Source organism: Saimiri boliviensis, chromosome 1, assembly GCF_048565385.1.
Source record: "Saimiri boliviensis isolate mSaiBol1 chromosome 1, mSaiBol1.pri, whole genome shotgun sequence".
NCBI lineage: Eukaryota > Metazoa > Chordata > Mammalia > Primates > Cebidae > Saimiri > Saimiri boliviensis.
Genome location: NC_133449.1, coordinates 125,939,497 through 125,961,156, shown reverse-complemented (window position 1 = coordinate 125,961,156; position 21,660 = coordinate 125,939,497). Strand labels below are relative to the sequence as shown.

Here is a 21,660-nt window from a genome sequence, read left to right as displayed (position 1 = left end):
CCCTTCACCTTTTTGGTTCAGAGAACTGAAGATGGAAAAGCTCCTGTACAAGCCATGGTTCCAAGACAGTGTCCCCCTGCATGGAAGAGGGTTTACCTGCCACCAGAAGTTCTGGCAGAAAAGTGAAACAGAGACTGTAAAAAGCAGGGAAGGAGAATGGCCTCTTTGCTTTGATTTTGTAACTTATTTTGTCCTGAACTCCTAAATATGGTTGATAAACCAATCTCTCTGTCCACACAAGTTGCCCTTCTCTGGCTAAGGACTGCCTCCAGAAAACCACCCTTTTAATACTCGGACTGTGTCTTAGGTATTAGTGCTGCTATAACAGAGTATCTTAAACTGGGTAATTTGTAAACAATACAAATTTGTTGCTCACAGTTCTGGAGGCTGGGAAATCCAGTATCAACATGACAGCTGATTCAGGGGCTGGTGAGGATGCCTTTCTCATAGATGTCACTTTCTGTGTCCTCACATGGCATAAAGGGCAAAGGGGGCTAAGGCCCGTTTTTATTTTTATTTATTATTATTATTATTATTATTATTATTATTATTATTATTTGAGGCAGAGTTTCGCTCTGTTGCCCGGGCTGGAGTGCAGTGGTGCAATCTCAGCTCACTGCAACCTGTGCTCCTGGGTTCAAGCAATTCTTCTGATGCAGCCTCCCAAGTAGCCGGGACTATAGGCGCTTGCCACCACTCCTGGCTAATTTTTTGTATTTTTAGTCGAGACAGGGTTTCACCATGTTGGCCAGGATGATCTCCAACTCCTGACCTCAAGTAATCTGCCCTCCTCGGCCTCCCAAAGTGCTGGAATTACAGGTGTGAACCACTGTCTGAGGCCTGTTTTTAGAGGGCACTAATCTCATTCATGAGGGCAGAGTTTTCTAAAGGCTCCACCTCTTAATATCATCACCTTGGGAGTTAGGTTTCAACATATGAATTTGAGGGGGACGTATACATTCAGACCATAGCAGACCGTTTCTTCATTTCTTTTGGGTCCTAAATGATATTTGGGCGTCGGAAGTCCTCTCTTGTTCTCCATCACCCTTTGCTGAATTCAGGGGAAGTTTTAGAAAGGTAAGAGGCACAGGGCAGCCTGTAGAAGGGGTATCTAGCACTGAGCACCCAGTATCTCCTAGGCATGCTGGGAGAGCCTCCTGGAAATCCTCACTGGGCAGATCCAGGGTAGGGCCGCGGCTTCTGTTGGACAGCCCTACATCGAGATACGCGGCCAGGGTACAGTGGCTCACGCCTGTAATCGCAACACTTTTGGAGGCCGAGGCAGGCAGACCATCTAAGGGCAGGAGTTCGAGAGCAGCCTGGCTAACATAGTGAAACCCCGTCTCCACTAAAAATACAAAAAATTAGCTGGGCGTGGTGGTGGGCACCTGTAATTCCACCTACCAGGGAGGCTGAGACCCGAGAATTGCTTGTACCTAAGACGTGGATGTTGCAGTGAGCCGAGATCGCACTACCGCACTCCAACCTGGGCAACAGACTATCTCAGAGAAAAAAAAAAAAAAGAGAGAGAGAGAGTGAGAGAGAGAGAGAGAGAGAGAGAGAGAGAGAGATGGAGCTCAGCACAAGAGGGGAAATGCTTCCGGGTCCTCACCCCTGGGGTACAGCTTGGTGAAATCTCGCACTTGGCAGGAGCGCATGGTCCCTCCTAGTGGAGGTGGTACAGGCACCCGCGAGCCCCGCCTCTCTGGCGTCGCTGCCGAGTCCCCGGCGCTACCTTTGCAGGGTTCCGGCGGCGGCCGCGTCTGCGCAAGCTCGGGACGGCCTCGGGAGGCGGGGTTGGCGCGGAGTAGGGCTTGGCACTTGAAGGTTCGGAGATTGCGGGCGCGCACATCTGCGCTGCGCCCTCGTCCCGGTGCGTTACAGAGCTGGACGTGTCCCTCCGGGTGCCCCCTCGCTAGAGACTATGCAGGCCGGAGTTGGGCGGGGCAGCGGGGCGAGCCAAGTTGGCAGGCCCAATCCCTGCCCCTGTGAGGCTCTCACCGAATACCTGCTGTCTCCGGGCAGCTGAGGAGCGCTGGGCCCCAAGCGTCGCGGGCGTGGCTGTGGCCGCGTCTCCTGGTGGTCTGAACTCGCTGCGTGTGTGGATCCACGTGGAGCTGGGTTCCAGAGCCTCGTCCTGAGGAGAAGAGCGGCAGCGCCGAGCCGTGGGGAGGAGGCCGGGGTTCCTTCCAGGGCAAGAGCACGGCCCCGGGCAGCAGCGCGCCGCTCCCGGAGCACCGCGTTTGCCGGCCCAGCATGTCTGCTGGCCCTGCCACGCCTAGTGGGGATGCCCCGTGGCCCCGGCAGGCGGCTCCAGCCTGCGCCCCGCTACCTGAACCCTCGGGAGGACCACAGGGCTGTGAACGAAAGACAGAGATTTGGACCTAGTGAAAGGACACCGCTCCTTAGCCCCAGCTATGGACTCCACAGCATCAGGTTTGGCTCTGGAGCGTGCCGAGGGCCAAGAGCCCTACTGGGGAGCTAGTACCGGGCGGATATCAGGAGGACCCTAGCTAGGAAGAGGCCGAGGAATCCCGCTGAGGAAGAAGGCTGTACTGCCCTGTGGCGATATCTAACGTTCCAGACCCAGGAGGCTGAAGCAGCAGTCTCCTGGGTCTGGCAGGGATCTTTAGATGACCGTCGCAGAGGTGGAGGGGATGGCCACAGAAAATTGCCCCAATGGCCAGAGGAGGGAGAGGAGCGCAGGAGGGGATCTGATCTCTTCCTGCTGCGGCAAGGAGAGAGCAAGCAAACCTGAGGGAGTGGCCCTTGGCCAGGGATCAGAGAACAGTAGGGCCATTTGGAGCCTTGTCATCCACTTTCTTAATCACCTCAGTAATAAGGTTCTTCCAGCCCTTCTGGCTCAGCAATGTACAACGTCAGCAGTGTACATGGTGGGCACCTCCTGTGAGCCCCTTCCCCCAGTAGTGTTGGGGCAGAGCAATCCAGGTGACCCAGGAGGTTTTAAGCCATTCCTAAGTTTAGAACGTCCTATCCTTCACCAGGTGGGCGTTTTAATCTGACTGTTCATCCTTCAGTGCACTTGCTCAAGGACACAAAACTAGCCCTTGGAAAAAACCGGGCCTCCCACCCCTTCTTTTTTCTTTTATACCCTTGCTAATCAGTGTGGCTCGGGGACCAGCAGAGGCATTGGCCAGAAGCTCTCTAGAATTGCAGATTCTTGGGCCCCACATCCCCCTCAACCAGGGTCTTAGCAAGTCTTGAGCCAGAGTTCAACAAGATCCTCAGGGATCCACATGCACATGAAGCTGAAGGAGTGCCGAACTGTGCTATGCTGCCTGCTTACATCCACGTTGTTATTAGCCTTAACTACTTCTCTGGCATGATTTGGGTTAGTCTTTTTGGCTTGTTTTAAGGCTTTACAAACAGTATGATACAAAGCTTTATCACGGAGGAGCTCTCAAGTGTGCTGCAGAGACCTAACAGCACTTGGGAACACCAGGGGCAGCTTGTCAGGAAGAGCTGACCTCTAAGCTGGGGAGAGGTGTAGCTTCCTCCCCTTAAAGCCTCATAATCCCCTATGGCCTTGCCTTGAGGCTTTTTGTATAGTTGTTAACCTGTAGGCTAGATTTAAAGTACCTTTAAGGTATTTTCCATATTTGTATTTCCAAAAGTCTTAGGAGAAGACCTACCTGCATACAGTATGCCCAGCAAATAACTTCAGTGGTGTTACGAGACTGGTCACACTTCACCCACCTGTAGACTGAAGTGGGCCTGTGTACACGGGCACTTCTCTCAATATTTGAAGGCTAGAAGGTACCTCTCAGCTCCCTTTGACCCACTGGTGTCCTCAGGACCACGGAGGTGACATGCAGAGCTGTGCAGGGTGTCAGGTTTCGGGAGTCTGAGAGCTGTGTGTGCCAGCAGGGTCAGCTTCCCATATGGCTCCTTCTACCTCCCCAGCTTCCTCTTCTCAGGACCCTGCTCTTCCTCCAGAGAGATTCCTGGGAGAAAAGGGAACAACGAATTCATTCCTGAAAGCCAGGCCTCAGGTGAGTTGTATTCTTAATTTTTCCTCAAATGGCTGAACCGTGGTTAGCTTTGCCTGCTTTTCACCAAAAAGTAGCCTCTTTGTTCACTAAGGGAACTGACCCAATGCCATTTCTTCAGGAGGCTGAGCCTATCTAAGTGAATAATGGCTCCCCACCCCTGCCCGGGGTTTTTTTTCTTGCTGTGCACCCACTGGGATTGTTTGGGCATACTCTGGCATATTTATTGAAATGGCACTGTGGTGACCACCAGGTAATATGACAGCCCTGGCCTTGAAGGAGTGTCACACCCACATTGGGAGAGGACCCTGACACCCAAGCGGCAGCCACTAGTAACAGGATGTGCATGGCTTGATGGCAAATGGAGTGGCACAGACAGGCCTTTCCATTAGGGTTTACGAAAAGGAGAATCAGCCTATTCTGAAGAGGTTGGGAAAGCTTGTGGAGAATTGGGGACAAGAGGGTTCTGAAGGTATGGACAGGTGGGCAGGCCATTTTAGGCTGGATCCCTGTTCAGATGTTATCTCCCTGGATTAGGGAGGAGATACATTTTACTATTTACAGGCTGTGTGGCCTTGGACCAGTCACTTAACCTCTCTGCGCATTGGTTTCCCACCTGTAACATGAAGACTATAGTAATTTTAATGATGATGAAAATAATTATCATTTACAGAGAACAAAACCTGTATCAGGAACTATTCTCTACAATTTACATATACTAATTCATTTTATCTCTAAAACATTCCTGTAAAATGGTTACCGGTTTGAAGAATAGTAACCAAAACATGGAGAGGTAAACTGAAGAAATCAAGGCACACAGAGAGAAAGTAACTTTTTTGTGGTTATCTAGGTAGTGAGGAAGGGACCCCAGTTTCACATCCAGGCTGTCTAGCTCTGAGATCTTAATGATACAGTCATACAACCGCCTCATATGGTTGTTAGAGTCCGCTGGAAAATGGTAACTGCCTAATCCTTATGGGCATCAGGGATCATGGTGACTGGCCCTCAAGGGGGATTCGGATTTGGCTTTAATGAGCTGGATGTGGAGGGCTGCAAATGGCAGCCTGCAGTGTTTCCTGCCCTCCAGGATGGGTGCAGGATTCAGGCTTGATGATAGACACTGATATTTAACTTTCAAGCCAAAAGGAAGGGAATCCCCTCCAGTAAGGAATTCTTCCAAGTAATCAGTAGAGTCGTAAATAGCGTTTAAATCTTTTTGGCCCTGACGTACATCATTCAGGAGGGTTCAGTGTGGTAATAACAGCCCCACATCTCAATGGTTTCCCATTAGAAAGAGTGTCTTTCTTCTTTCTTCTGCCTTTATTAGTAGCAGGCTGACTGTGACTCTGCTCCATACCCTCTTCTCTCTGGGTTTCAGGCTGAAAGGTCAGTCCCCTCTGGGGTATGCTGTTCTTGTATTAGAGGGAAAGAGCAGTGTCAGAACCAGGGGATGGCTCTTTGGGCTTCAACTCAGAAGCGGCATGTGTGGCTTCTCCTTACAACCCACTGGCTGATGCAGGTCCCATGGCAAAGCCTAATGTTAATGAAGTGGGAATTATCAGCCTCCTAGAGTAAGGGTCCCAAATGGGAGGGCAGGGATTATGTTAAGCAAATAATTCATCTATCACTGTGATTTTCTTATCTGTAGATGTTCACTTCCCTCTCTCTTGCAGACAAAATGCCCCCCATGAGAATTAACCCAAGAGCCCCATCCAGTCAGAGCATCATGATCAAAGTTCTGGATGGCGCAATAGTCTGGATGGAGATCCTGTGGGTCTGGAGACCTATAAACTAAAAGGACAATTACCTGAATCCATATGTCCAACATACATTGAGCAATGGGGTTAGGATGCCATGGCAAACACTTCTTTGCAGAAAGGAGAAGCATGAGAGGAGCCAGTCCCAGGTCCCACCAACAGTCAGGAAATTCTACTGGACAGACACTGTGAGGACCCTTGATCTTGGGAGTTGGGAAGTCTCTAGATTATGCCCTGGTTCTGCTCCCTAGGTGGAGCTCTCCAACCTAGTGATTCCTTGACTGTTAGCTTTGCCCTTGGGAAGTTCCTTTCTTTTGATACCTTCTTGGTGGCGTGTGAAGATGATACTGGAGAATAAGATTTCTTGGGGGCAAAGCAGCTTTTTCATCCTGCTGGAGTAGGTTGGTAACCCAGGATTGTTTTCAGTGCAACTCTCAAAAACTTAATCAACTTTTTATGTATTTACTTCCAGATGGCTCCATGCATCAGTGGTTTGAGCCACAATTCTTTCTGAAATATGCCTCTTTCATTAGCCTTAATTTTGGTGCTTTTTGGATTTCCTTGGGAAGCCCATACTTTTTTCACTCTGAACAATTTACTGGGAGCCTTTTGAAATTACTGGGAGATTTACTGGGAGCTTTTTGAAATTACTCAGAGGTTTAAACAAAAGGTTTGACAACCATATCCATGATCTGGTCCCTGATAATGGGCTGAGTTTTAATTAGCTGCTGTCATGCAGAAGCTTGTGTATATTGTCTTTGGCCAGTTGGAAATGAGAATTGGTTGTTTCCAACCCTGCAAGTCCTAGCATTTCTGTACATTTCCTGTCGCCTTCCATTTTTGTTTTGTAAACCACAAACGCTTAAGCTCATTTTTTCTTGTAATATTTTGTCAAATGCAGCCAATAACAGCCAACTGACACTACTAATGTTATGCTTCCAGCCTCTTCTCATAACATTAGAAGCTCATGCTTTCATTGTTCATCTTTCAAGTTACTGAAGGCAATAGTTTCATCAAACAGTTCACCACCAAATTACATGGGTTGCCACCTTGCCAGTAAGTTTCCTTACTGCCTGTCCTGGAAGACAGTGTCATCTAGTTTTGGCTTTTTGTTATGGCAGAACTCCACTTTGAGTACCAGTTTTTTAATGAGTCAGTGTAGGCTAGTTATGCCATGATAACAACAGCAAACTCTCCGAGACTTATACCATGAAAGATTCCCTCTTGCCTGTGTTACATGACAGCTGTGGCTTTGCCCACATCTTCACTCAGATTGTTTGCCCTTCTCAAGGCAGACAGAATAGGACAATTGCAGAACCCCCACTGGCTCTGAAGGCTTTTGCTCACCTGTAGTTCATGTCTTTCACATTCAATTTGAAAAAGCAGATGACATAGACTTACCTGGGCAGAAGCTTAATTCTTTAGGGAGGGCCAGTGGATATTTTGGACAAATAACCTATCATAAGATGTCACTATAATTTTTCATGTTTGATTATTTTGGATGATTTTTATATTATAAAATTGTTATTTCAGCTTTTCTATGTAATCTGTATCTAAATGGGATTTGATTTTTAAATACTTTGGTGTAACAGTAACAGGAATTTATAGTAGTTTCACCTATTCTGCTTTTTAGTGCATTGTCATACAATATAAGCCAAATGGGAGGTGTTCTAATTACTGAGATTGAAAGTGACAGGATAGTCTGGCCAGGATAGAATGATTATGCCTTATAATAGTGACCTGGGATCCAGGGTCTCACGCTCAGCTTTATAAACTTAGGAACTGAATAATGATTAGGCTTTGAGGGAAAGGATCATGCTAGTCAAACTCACAAAACTTAGTGTTTCATCATAAAGCCACTTGATTTACTTTTGCTGAACTGTGTGCTGGCAGGCAGGTGGGGGATAAATTTTCATAAGCCCCAGATTACTTGAATTGGCCTAATTGTTGCTAAAATCATAGGTTACAAGTTTCAATAATACTTCATTAGAAGACTGTTGATCCTTGTGCATTTGAGAATGTAAAACATATTCATCTGTTAATTCTAATGGATTCCAAGTAAATGTAACTAGATTGAGAATAAAACCTTTTGACAAATGAGGAAATATATTATGCTTACCACCACCTAAGAAGAACGTCTCCATAGGCGTGATTCACCTGAGACCATGATTATATATCCTAGCAGTTTCACATTGATAGGCATGCAAGTGGACACTGGGTGGGATACCAGGTAGTGAGGATGATACAATCCCTGGAGCAGCTTAAAATATTTTTGAAATAACAAAACCCACAACTCTGTGGGCACTGGGATAGTTGCTGGGCACTCAGAATCCCTTCCTGTGCATCCTGAGGTTCTCCTTAGATACCTGCCTGCTCTTCTCCTGAGGGCTGTGAGGGTGCTCCTTCAGGGTACCAGAGTGTCTTCTGTGTTTCAGGACCTGATGACATTTGAGGATGTGGCAGTGGAATTCACCCAGTGGGAATGGGGGCAGCTGAACCCTGCTCAGAAGGACCTCTACAGGGAGGTGATGCTGGAGAACTTCAGGAACCTGACCCTCCTGGGTGAGCACAAGGCCTCCAAAGCCCCAAGCCTTCCCAGCAGGACTTCTTGATTTCCGTGGTGTTTAAGAGCTAGCGGTATCTGGGCCAGCCGGCTGAGTTTTACGTTGGGTTTCCTTGGGAAGCCTGGAATCAGACATTTACATTCTCTTTGGGGCCCAGTGATATGGTATTTCTGTTCCTAGTTCTAGGAAACATCCTGCTATATATGGAGTTGAAATAGGAAGTTACCTGGCTGTGTTCCTGACTTTTCACAATCCCTATTCTCCGGAGGCTTTCCGTATCTACAGCATTTCTGAAGATGAATATCCAAAGATTTGGCCACTGGCACACACAGCCAAAATCCTTTTCTTTCTCTACCGTCAGGCCTTCTGGTATCGAAACCATATGTGATCTGCCAGTTGGAGGAAGGGGGCGAGTGCTTCATGGTGAGGAGAGAAATCTCAATAGGAGCCCACTCAGGTGAGTGAGTGAGTGAGTGAGGGCATTGCATATGATAAGACCCAGCTGGGGTGGGAGGTAGCCCTGAGCTTTTGATCAGGGAGCTGTCCTTTCAGAAGATGAGATCACTTGGCAGGAGACTTCAACTCTGGTGTGTTGTATTTTGTAGTTACTTCTGGTGTCTGAAGAGGAGATGTTCATTTTCTTTTCTAGTTTTTATCCTTTGTTTGGTACCCATCTCTGCCCATGCCTTCTGGGTTATTGGTGCTATGCAGCATCACTAGATGTCTCACAGTCAGTGTTAGATGGATCAACAATCATATAGGGCCAGGTAATCCTGGATCAGCAGAATTAAGGGAGTTAGTGAGGGATTAAACAGCAGTTGAGCACCCCAGAAATGAAGGGGTTACAGGCAAGGACAGACAGAGGATGTCAGGAAGATCCAGGTAAGGACACTTCAGCTTGATTAAGCTGAACTTCAGCAAAAGTAGTTCCAGGAACAAAGACTCCTCCTTGACAGCTGTTGACACCATCCCTTTGAGACCTTTGATTCTTAGGTGACTTGAGAGTACCTGGTAGGCTATATGCCTTGGAGCAGAATTCTTGACTCAAAGCTCTCCTTACTGCCATGTGTTAACCAAGCACACTGGAGGCATGTGGCAGTCTATGCCAGTTCATTTCCATGAGCCAGAATCTTACCCCTTGGCTAGAGTTGAAGCTCAAGAAAGTGGTGCTAAATTCCTGAGAGGATAGGCTGGGCTTTATGATAGGAACCTAGGTTATGGCAGAGAGAGAAGATGCTTATTTCCTCTATACTGGTACTTACTTGATCTTCTTTCCTTCCAAAATGAGATCAAGGGTCTGACCTCTGGATCTAGTAATCTGTTTATTTAACAGTGGTGTATAAGCATGGCTATGTTTCAGACTGTCCCAGGAAGCTTGTTAAACATTCAGGTTCCCAGGAGCCACATAAGACCTATTGACTCAGAATCTTTCTGAGGGCTGGCCTCTGGGACCACTGGTTAGGCATCAGCAGTGATTTCCTTCTTCTGAAGTGTGTTATTATTGTATTAATTTTCCACTGTGGCTGAAACAGAGTAGCACAAACTTGATGGCTTTAAACAACACAAACTCATTATGTCATAGTTCCTAGGTCAGAAGTCTGGCATGTGTATCACATGGTTCCACCCAAGATGTCCACAGTGCTGTGTATCTTTCTGGAGGGTCCGGGCACCTTTTTTCTTTTCATTTGGGTTGTTGGCAGGACCAATACCTTGCAGTTGTAAAACCGAGGTCCTTGTTTTCTTGCTGGCAATAAACAGATGGGTGTTCCCAGCTTCTAGAGACTGCCAGATTATGTGGCTGAAAGTGCCCCTCTTCCAACTTTAAAGCCAGCAAAGGTTTACACATCTTTCTGCCCATCCAGGAAATGCTCTCTGATTTTAAGCACTCATGATTAGATTTGACCTATTTAAATACATGTAATCCAGGATAATCTTCCCATCTCGAGGTCTGTTCCCTTAACTACATCTGCAAAGTCCTTTTTGCCATGTAAGGTTAACTCTTTCACAGGTTCTGGGGGTTACAGCATGGACATCTTTAGGGGAGAATTACTCTTCCTGTCATAATTATATACACATATTATATGTATATGTGCATAATACATAACATAGGATGTGCACAAAGGTGTTAACGGAATACTTCATGGAGGACATGAGCTTGTTCCTGAAAGGTATGCAAAGTCTTAAAGAAAGAGGGTGGTGAGAGGGGCTGTGGATATATGGGAAACAGGAAGGCAGCCAGTTTCTGTGCTAAAGGCACTTCCTGAAAAAGAAGACAAGACATGGTAAAGTATCATAGAGCTAGAGGGAAAGATTAAGGATTTATCCTTAATAATGCTTTCCAAAGGCACTGGAGAGCCTTTGGAAGATTAAGACTGGGAAGAAACTTAAGGAAATGTGCATTTGGAAAGAAGAAAGTGAAGGGTTTCAGGAAACCTGGAGATAGGAAGACTGGGCAGAAGTCTGTTACAATTATATAGGCCTGAAGTAATTATGAGAATATAGAGTCCATACCTGGGTGATTTACAATCCTGTACTTGGTTTATTGATTTTTGTCCTCATCCCTTAAACTTAGTCTGTTTCCCTTGTCACTCTTCCTACCCTCCTGTCATCATTAATCTTTAGACTTACCTTGTGTACTGGAATCTAAACACAGATCTCTCCGATTTTCTTAATCTCAAGTCATCTACTCATCATTTGTTCTTGATATAAAACCATTTTCAGACATAAGCAGTTATTGAAAAAAGCTGTACATCCCCTTTAGGTATTACTTTAAAGCTTAATTTTTTAATATTCATTATAGGAGCTTACTTTCTCTTGACATATAGGACAGGTATTACTAGAATGTCTTTTTTTTTTTTTTTTTTTTTAAAGCAGACTGGGAGAGAAGGTCTAAATCCAAGGAATCAATGCCAAGTCAGGGAATTTCCAAAGAATTATTCCAGGTAGCATCAGTGGAAAAACATATTCCAGATGAGCTGCAGTTCTTGAAGCTGAAAGCAGCCTGTGGTTGTGATGGCCAGGTAGAGATGCAGCAGATAAAACAGGAGATACACCTGAAACGAATGTCAACCACTCACAAATTTGCTACCAATCTTAGCAGAAATTATGAATGGAATGGATTTGGGAGAAGCTTAGGTTTAACATCAGTCCTTGTTAACCAACACAGAGTTTTGATGGGAGAAGGATCTTATAAATGTGATACAGAATTTGGACAGACTTCAGGGGGAAATAACTCTCAGAGAACCCATCCAGAGAAGAAATCTTGTAAATGTAATGAATGTGGGAAGTCCTTTTACTTCCAGTCAGAACTTAGGCGCCATCAGCGATGTCATACTGGAGAAAAGCCCTATGAATGTAGTGAATGTGGAAGAGCCTTTGGTCATATTTCATCCCTTATTAAACATCAAAGAACTCATACTGGAGAAAAGCCCTATGAATGCAGTGAATGTGGGAGAGCCTTCAGCCAGAGTTCATCTCTTGTTCTGCATTATAGATTTCACACTGGAGAGAAACCCTACAAATGTAATGAATGTGGACGAGCCTTTGGTCACACTTCATCCCTTATTAAGCATCAGAGGACTCATACCGGAGAAAAGCCCTATGAGTGCAGGGAATGTGGGAGAACCTTCAGCCAGAGCTCATCACTCATTGTGCATTATAGATTTCATACTGGAGAGAAACCTTACAAATGTAATAAATGTGGGAGAGCCTTCAGCCAGAGTTCATCTCTCACTCAGCATTACAGATTTCACACTGGAGAGAAACCCTACAAATGTAATGAGTGTGGAAGGGTCTTTGCTCATACTGCATCTCTTATTAAACATCAGAGAAGTCATGCTGGAAAAAAACTCGTATGAATTCAGTGAATATAGAAGGGCTTTCAGCTGGAGTGCAGTCATCACCAGTACTTAAGAGAATTCATATCAGAGAGAGATCCTAAAGGTGTCATGTATATGAGAAGACCACATCTTGTTCCACATCAGGCACTAATTACTAAAGAAAATCCTATCAATGTCAAGAGAGGGTGGGCTTCAGCCATATCCCCTCTCTTACCACACATGGGAGAATCCATACTAGTGAAAAACAACATGAGTATATTGAATGCAGGAAGGCTTTGATCAGAGGATGCACATTATACAGCATCAGATAGCTGACACTGGGGACTACCCTTATTAATGCAGTGAGTATGGCAAGCCTTCAGTTACATGTTGATTCTTTAAGAAAATCAGATAACTTGTACTGGAGAGAAATTCTGCAAGTGTGGTACGTATGGTAAAATCTTCAATTGTATTTATTCCTTTACTAAGCATCAAGAACACATGCTAGAGAAAAGCCCTATGAAAGCAGAAAATAGAGGAAGGCCTTCAGTCAGAGCTCATTCCTTATTAAGCATCAGAAAATTCATATTTGAGAAAAACCTTTGAATGTGGGCAATGTGGGAGAGCCTTCAGCCAAACCTCATTGTTTTATAAACCCCGTAAGAACTCTCCATACTAACTAGAAACTCTGGTAATGTGATGAGTGTAGGAAAGGCTTTGGTGGATGTTCCACTTTTTTGCACATTAGAAAATTTCCTAGTTTCACTAAATTTGAAGCATGTGCTAGAGCAATGCTTCAAATTTAGTGAAACTGGGAAAACCCACTATTAGAGTTCAAGCCTCAGTTTTCACCTCAAAGAGAAACCCTGGGAACATGATGAATCTGTGGAAAGTTCCTTTCCAACTTGGGATGTATAAAACTAGAGCTGAAAAGAAGCTGAGAAATCACCTTGTCTGATGATTTTCTGCCTGGTGGGGCCATTCGTAGAACCACACTTGGGCATTGCCTCCTCATGCTGTTACTGATGGGGCAGGGTGTCATGCATGGGTACAGAGGATGGAGGCTGAGAAAGGTAGACAGCTACCGATGATCTAGCCCAGTCATATTTTAGAGTGAATGAAACTGATATTCAGAAAGCGACATGCCTTGGCCTGTTGTTCTAACTGGGCTGGGCCTCTTTCCTGTGGTTCACAACTGTAGTATGGAGATTAATAGACTGAACCTTTGCTGTACAACACCTCCATGCACTTCTACGGTAACACATGTTACCTTTCTTTATGAAGCAATGGAGTGGTCTAGGATTGAGCAAAAAACAGTATTCATTGCATCTTTATGCTAATAGATTTGGAATTTTTGAAATGAAATGAAACTTTGTTTAAACATTAAAATTGCTAGGTTATGGGTATTATACAGGATCAAAATTTCAAAAACATGATTCTAAGTGAAAGATGGCAGATGCCAGATACCACATATTTTATAGTATCATTTTAGGAAATGTCCAGAAATGGCAGATCTTCAGAAACAAAGTAACTGCAAATGTTACAAGAAATCTTTTTGGGGTCATGAAAATGTTCTAAAACTACTAACCCTAGTGTTTGGTATATAATGCCCTCTTTAGGCTGCCCCCACCTCCTGCTGCTCCTGACAGGAGCCTCCATTGCACCCAAATTCTGTCTTGCTTTCCCTCAGACATGCCTCTCCACTTTTCAGCCTGTAAACCTTTACCTCAGCTGTTCCATCAGCCTGGGGCACTTTCTCCACCTATCTAAAGCCTATATAATCAGTCAGAAACTTGTGTAAATTTCCCTTCCTTGGGGAGGTGTTCTCTTGAAAACTGATATGAAGTCTGATCTTATTGTTTGCAATATAAAAATATTTAGTTTGCATATTTTTTTAAAATGGAAGATATCTGGACTTCTGGTAAATCCTGTCACTGCCTTGATCTATTTAAGTATTTTTTAAAATCATTTTATCACTTTCATATTTCTGGAACCAGATGACAACAGAAAAAGTCCAATGATAAATAAAATATTTGAAGAGATTTTTTTTCTGAGACAAATAGGAGTGACCTGTAGGCACAGTTGACCAGCATTTGCATTAAAACAGAGACCTTAAGACTGACAAAAACAGACTCTTTGTAGCAGTAAAAACATGACAAAAAGTCCTGAGAGAAAGCAAAGTGTTTTACCCCAAACAGATTTATTTTAAGTCTGGTAAGAAACAAGTCTGACACAGTCCCAGGAGATCCTGAGAACATGTGCTCAAGGTAGCTCTTGTTAGGAGCAGCAGGAGGCTGGGGCAGCCCTGAAGAGGGCATTATATACCAAACACGGGAGTGAGGATTTATAGGCAGTGCAAAGGATTTTTGGAGGGCAGGACACTGGCTTCAAACTGATGAGTGTTTAACATGGCAAGGATACATGAGAGAAAGAGACAGTTGTGCTGTCAGGGTACAGCTTGATTTCATACATTTTTACATTTTACGGGAATGTAAGACAACAGTCAATACATGTAAGATTTACATTGGTTTGACACAGAAAGGCAGGACAACTTGAAGCTGGTGGGGAAGGGGTAGAGACAGAGGGAGGGCCTTCCAGGTTAGGTAGATTCAAAGATCTTCTGATTGGCAGTTGGTTTATTCAAAGACCTGGAATCAATAGAAGGGAATGTCTGGGTTAAGATAAGGTATTGTGGAGACCAAGGTTCTTACTATGAGATGAAGCTGGAGGGTAACAGGCTTCAGAAAGAATAGATTATAAATGTTTCTTATCAGACTTAAGAGAAATTTATTTTGGGTAAAGTACTTAGATTTCTCTCAGGGCCTGTTATCTGTCACATTATCTTACTGCTGCAAAGAACCTGTTTTCATCAGTCTTAAGGTCTCTGTTTTAATATAATGCTGGCCTACTGTGCCTGAATTCCAAAGAGAGGAAGGCATAATGAAGTATGTCTGACCATCCATTAGCATCATGGCCTGAACTAGTGTTTCAGGTTTACTTTAGAATGCCATTGGCCAAGAGGAAGAGTCCATTCAGCTGGTTGTGGGGCTTAGAATTTTATTTTTGATTTACACAGACTATCAGCTGCTTCAGATCACATCTCATACTTCTTTTGTGTTGCCCAGTTTTCTCAGCACTTCCGTCTGACTTCATGTTTTTGTACTAGATGAAAAGACTTCTTTCTAGAAAACTACCAATTAAATATTTCTTTAGAAAATATAATATTGCTTACTGTAGTTATTTTTCAAATTCAAATATAGATTAGCACTGTTCCATCTTTTAGGAATAGGCTGGGGTGTGTGTGTGTGTGTGTGTGTGTGTGTGAGAGAGAGAGAGAGAGAGAGAGAGAGAGAGAGAGAGAGAGAGAATGTGTGTGCTTACATAGAAATTCAGTGTTATTTTGTAGCAGTATTCTGTCTTCTGATACCAGTTACCCAGAGTTAAGCCAAATTTTATGTTAGGACACAGTAGCTCACAAGTCTGCCCTCACTTCAGACACCAGACACAAATTTGGGAGTTCCCAGGATACCTTCACTTACAACCAGTTGGCTACAATTCAGGAATTCCAACCACCTCTGCAGGTTGATAACTTTTTAGAATGAATATCAGAATTCAGGAGAGTACTATGTTTATGATGACAATTACAGAGAAAGGATACAAATCAGAACCAGCCCAAGCATGAGATACATAGGGAAGAGTATGGGGAGTATCCCAAATGCAAAGTTTCTGTGTCCTCAGCAGCATGTTACCCTGCTGGCACATTGATGTGTAAAAATGCACAGAGAAATGCTTACCATGGAAGGTCATCTGAGCTTTGGTGTCCAGAGTTTTTATTGGGGTTTCATTACATATTCATGAATGATTGAATCATTCACCACAGAACCCAGTCACCAGCTCCCACTCCTATCCCTAGAGGTTTGGCTGATATAACATGGCTTAAAGCCCCAACTGTAATTACATGCTTGGTATTTCTGGCATGGCCAGCAGCCATCCTGTTATCTCATTAGCATAAAGTAGAAGCCAACTGTAGGTCACTTCTTTAGCATAAACTGTCAGATGTGGCCCCCAAGGCACTTCTATCACTTAGGAAATTCCAATGATTTATAGGTTATTTCCCAGGAAACAAGGACAAAGGCCCGCCAAGTTCTATTTTATATTTTTGAGACAGGGTTTCACTCTTGTTGCCCAGGCTGGAGTACAATGGTGCAATCTCAGTTCACCACAACCTCCACCTCCCAGGTTTGAGTGATTCTTCTGCTGCAGCCTCCCAAGTAGCTGGGATTACAGGAATGCACCACCACACCCAGGTAATTTTGTATTTTTAGCAGAGACGGGTTTTCTTCATGTTGGTCAGGCTGATCTTGAACTCCCAACTTCAGATGATCTGATCCCAGCACTGGCCTCCCAAAGTGCTGGGATTGCAAGCATGAGCCACTGAAGCCAGCCCAAGTTCTTTATTACACAACGACACACCCTCAAACAAATCAATATGAAAACGATTCCATCATTCAAATAAACAAGTCGTAAACACTAGGACTGCCAAGGGCTTCCCTTTTAATCATTCTCTTTGTTGAGAAAGATTGACCAATTCAGGGACAGCAAGAGATCCAGATCTTCACCACTTGGGGGTTATTCAGTTGTCTTTGTAGTAAACTGTACCAGAATATCCTCATGATCTTTTTGTTGTTGTGTCATTATGACAACCATCTGGTAAAAGAGCAGCTGTACAGAAGCATTGTGTAAAGAAGTGCTTTAAGGCAATATATAGCTTATTCTACCAAGTCTGTTTCATTAATCCAAGTAGAGAAAGAAGTAATAGCAAGGACACAGATGCTATCATGATTAGCCAACAAATAATCCTAGCAATGCAATTGTTCATCACTACTTGTGCCAGTAAGTTGAGACGGATCTTTATTACATCTAGGGAAGAAGTAATAATTTCTGCCATAGTTAGTGACAGGTATTTTTCAGTTTTTTTATTTCCCACCATTGGAACACTGCTGTGTTCACATAAACAGTAAGTAAGCAATTCCTCGGGTAGAATTCCTGGATAAGCAAGGATGATTTCATTTTGGAGCTCCTGCCTGAGTTGTAATTTCCAGCATTGGTGACTTACAGAGTTAGGATTTCAATACAAAGTCTTGAAATACTATTCCTTAATCTGGGGAAAATAAGACTAGATGTCCTGCATCTACACTACAAATGAAGTGAACCTGGTAGGGGCACATAGAAATCCAGAAAAAAGGGAGTTGTTTCATGGCTCAAAATTGGAACAAAGGCCTTACATGAACTATATTACAAATTGGGATTCCTATTAATGTCTCTTCCAGGTGGTAAGTAACTAACTCATCACCCTAAGAAGTTCATTGGATTTAAATTTAGAATTACCTGGAGTCAGATCAACGGATTGTCATAATTTGTTCTTTTTCCGGGAGAGAAGGATACTAGTAAAACTGCAGATGGGTTTATTTAGTCATCCGTAGGTGCAAGTGAAAAAGTTGTTGTCTAATTCCCAAAGTTGTTGTCTAATTCCCTATAGACTCATTTGGTGAAACTAGAATTTGTCTGATGTATTTATCATGGTGGTCTGGTGATGGATGCATAACCAATGTTGGTAAGATTGAGGGTAGTAATTATTGTTTGGGATAATGTAAGAATGGCATCAGAATGAGTATGTTCCGACCTAACTAACAAGTATAACAAAAATGAAAGAAAAGAGACAAAGGGCCATTGTGGGTGGATGATAACCAGGGGTCTATAGACAATGAAAAGAAGATTACCATAAGCAAACAGATGAAAAACAAAACATAATTTCTATAGAGGTCTTGGTCTGACATCTTGGGCAGAAGCTATCTACTATTCCAGGTAATTCTTTCTGAGGGTCTTAAATTATCTCTGTAGTTCTGAAGATCAGCTATGTGTAGAATACCCTGGAGAATCCCCAGTCTGTACTTTTCTATTGGAGTTGCTAACTTGTTTCAATTTTTAATTGCTTCCTTAGTTGTGAAATGAGTACAACTTGACTCCCTAGAGTTTGATTGATTGATTCCCTGGAGTTTCACTGCTGTATTTTTTGCTATTGGTATCTGATAATATCCCTCACAATGAGGTTCAAAAGCAGTTTTTCTTTGATGACTTTTCCAGTAGACAAAATCTTATGATTTAACATTATAAAGAGCCTGTTTAGGAAGATGTGGGAAGATAAGACTGTTGGTGACACCATATGAATCCTTTACCCTATTTTGCCATGCCTGCATACAGCGTGGTAGAGTATAGCATTGGAGGTAAAATCCCTAAGTAAGTGGGCCTTCCAGTTACCAGTTCTTAGGGGGAGAAGTGATATGTCCCAAGGGAGTGAACCAAATGGCCATGCAAGATTCTGGAAGTACCTTTACCTAGGGAATGCAAGGGTTTCCGAAAATTTTGTTAATTTTAACTTACGGATGCCATTTATTCTTCCAAGCTTTCCAGAAGATTGAGGATAGTAAAAGAAGTATAATTTTTGGGTAAGGGGTAATGCCTTACGAAGTCTTTTTATACTGGTTCCCGTATTAGGCTGTTCTTGTATTGCTATAAAGAAATACCTGAGACTGGGTTTTGGGGGAACAGGTGGTACTTCCAGTTACATGAATAAGTTCTTGGTTACATTAATAAGTTCTTTAGTGGTGATTTATGAGATTTTGGTGCACCCATTACAGTGTACACTGTACCCAGTGTATAGTCTTTTATCCGTCATCCCTCTCCCACACATTCCCCTGAGTCTCTGAAGGCTGTTACATCATTCTTATGCCTTTGCATCCTCATAGTTTAGCTCTCCCAACATCCCAACATACTTTTTTGTTTTCAAGATGGAGTCTTCCTCTGTCACCCAGGCTGGAGTGATCCTGGCTCACTGCAACCTCTGCCAAGTGTGTCGATTTTAGATCTTTCCTTGCTTCTCATGTGGGCATTTATTGCTATAAATTTACCTCTAGACACTGCTTTAAGTGTGTCCCAGAGATTCTGATATGTTGGGTTTTTGTTCTCATCGCTTTTGAAGAACATCTTTATTTTGGCATTCATTTCATAGTTTATCCAGTCAACATTTAAGAGCCAGTTCAGTTTCCATGAAGTTGTGTGCTCTGAGTTAGTTTCTGAATCCTGAGTTATAATTTGATTGCACTGTGGTCTGAGAAACTGTTACGATTTTCGTTCTTTTGCATTTGCTGAGTGATTTAGTTCCAATTATGTGGTCAATTATAGAGTAGGTGCTATGTGGTGCTGAAAAGAATGTATATTCTGTGGATTTGGGGTGGAGAGTTCTGTAAATGTCTATTAGGTTTGCTTGGTCCAGATCTGAGTTCAAGTCCTGGATATCCTTGTTAATTTTCTGTCTCGTTGATCTAATATTGACAGTGGCATGTTAAAGTCTCCCATTATTACTGAGTGGAAATCTAAGTCTCTTTGTAGGTCGTTAATAACTTGCTTTATGTATCTGTGTGCTCCTGTATTGGGGGCATATATATTTAGGATCATTAGCTCTTCTTGTTGCATTGATCCTTTTACCATTATGTAATGCCCTTCTTTGTCTCTTTTGATCTTTGTCAGTTTAAAGTCTATTTTATCAGAGACTAGGATTGCAACTCCTGCTTTTTTTGCTCTCCATTTGCTTAGTAAGTCTTCCTCCATCCCCTTATTTTGAGCCTATGTGTATCCTTGCACGTGAGATGGGTTTCCTGGATACAGCACACTGATGGGTTTTGACTTTTTATCCAATTTCTTTGTTTTTTGGTTGGTGCATTTAGCCTATTTGCATTTAAGGTTAACATTGTTGTGTGTTAATTTGATCCTGCCATTTTGATGCTAGCTGGCTGTTTTGCCCGTTAGTTGATGCAGTTTCTTCATTATGTTGATGCTCTTTACCATTTGGTATGTTTTTGGAGTGGCTGGTACTGGTTGTTCCTTTCTATGTTTAGTGCTTCTTTCAGGAGCTCTTATAAGGCAGGCCTGGTGGTGATGAAATCTCTGAGCAATTGCTTGTCATAAAGGATTTTATTTCTCCTTTGCTTATGAAGCTTAGTTTGTTTGGCTGGATATGAAATTCTAGGTTGAAAGTTCTTTTCTTTAAGGATGTTGAATATTGGCCCCCACTCTCTTCTGGCTTGTAGGGTTTCTGCTGAGAGAGCCACTGTGAGTCTGATGGGCTTCCCTTTGTAGGTAACCCAACCTTTCTCTCTGGCTGCCCTTAGCATTTTTTCCTGCATTTCAACCCTGGTGAATCTGAAGACTATGTGCCTTGGGGTTGCTCTTCTTGACGAATACCTTTATGGTGTTCTCTGTATTTCCTGGACTTGAATATTGGCCTGCCTTGCTAGGTTGGGGAAGTTCTCCTGGATAATACCCTGAAGAGTGTTTTCCAGCTTGGATTCATTTTCTCTGTCACATTCAGGTACACCTATCAAATGTCGATTAGGTCTTTTCACATAATCTCATATTTCTTGGCTTTGTTCATTTCTTTTTACCCTTTTTTCTCTATTCTTGCTTTCTTATTTCATTTCATTGAGTTGATCTTCAATCTCTGATATCCTTTGTTCTGCTTGATTGATTCAGCTATTAAAACTTGTGTATGCTTCACGAAGTTCCTATGTTGTGTTTTTCGTTTCCATCAATTCATTTATATTCTTCTCTAAGTTGTTTATTTTCATTAGCATTTCGTCAAACCTTTTTTCAAGGTTCTTAGTTTCTTTGTATTGGTTTAGAACATGTTCTTTTAGCTCAGAGAAGTTCGTTTTTACCCACTTTCTGAAGCCTGTTTCTGTCAATTCATCAGACTTATTCTCCATCCAGCCTTGTTCCCTTGCTGGTGAGGAGTTGTGATCCTTGTAGGAGGAGAGGCATTCTGGTTTTGGGTGTTTTCACCCTTTTTGCACTGGTTTCTTCCCATCTTTGTGGATTTATCTACATGTGGTCTTTGTAGTTGGTGACTTTCAGATGGGGTCTCTGAGTGGATGTCCTTTTTGTTGATGATGAAGTTATTTCTTTCTGTTTTTTAGTTTTCCTTCTAAAAGGCCTCTCTGCTATATGACTGCTGGAGGTCCACTCCAGACCCTGCTTTCCTGGGGATCACCTGCAGTGGCTGCAGAACAATAAGGGTTGCTGCTAGTTTCTTCTTCTGCTATCTTTGTCCCAGAAGGATACCCACCAGATGTCAGCTTGAGTTGTCCTTTATGAGGTGTCTCGTTGGATATACAGGGGTCAGAGACCTGCTTGAGGAGACAGTCTGACCCTTATAGGAGCTCAAGTGCTGAGCTGTGAGCTCTGTTGTTCTGTTCAGAGCTGCTGGGCAGGTATGTTTAAGTCTGCTGCGTTGGAACTCATAACCACCTTTTTTTCTCAGGTGCTCTGTCCTGGGAAGGGGGGGCTTTATTTATAAGTTCCTGACATGCTGCTGCCTTTTTTCAGAGATGCCCTCCCAGTGAGGAGGCAGTCTAGTCACAGCCTGCCAGCAGAGGTGTTGCTGAGCTGCCGTGGG

The 21,660-nt window shown here is 43.4% G+C and overlaps 1 protein-coding gene across 2 annotated transcripts; it reads left to right on the top strand.

Moving 5' to 3' along the window:
* The first annotated feature begins 1,716 nt into the window (after nucleotides 1–1,716).
* Nucleotides 1,717–15,371, top strand: ZNF514 (zinc finger protein 514). 2 transcript variants are annotated; one of them, XM_010352007.3, is made up of 5 exons: nucleotides 1,717–2,436; nucleotides 3,925–4,013; nucleotides 8,203–8,329; nucleotides 8,693–8,788; nucleotides 11,206–15,371. In XM_010352007.3, exons 1-5 carry the CDS (start codon nucleotides 2,418–2,420, stop codon nucleotides 12,186–12,188), a joined length of 1,314 nt encoding a protein of 437 aa, XP_010350309.3. In that variant the 5' UTR covers nucleotides 1,717–2,417; the 3' UTR covers nucleotides 12,189–15,371. The 2 variants fall into 2 exon arrangements, with proteins under 2 accessions (XP_010350309.3, XP_010350308.3); XM_010352006.3 differs by having other exon boundaries at nucleotides 11,203–15,371.
* Nucleotides 15,372–21,660: the final 6,289 nt, after the last annotated feature.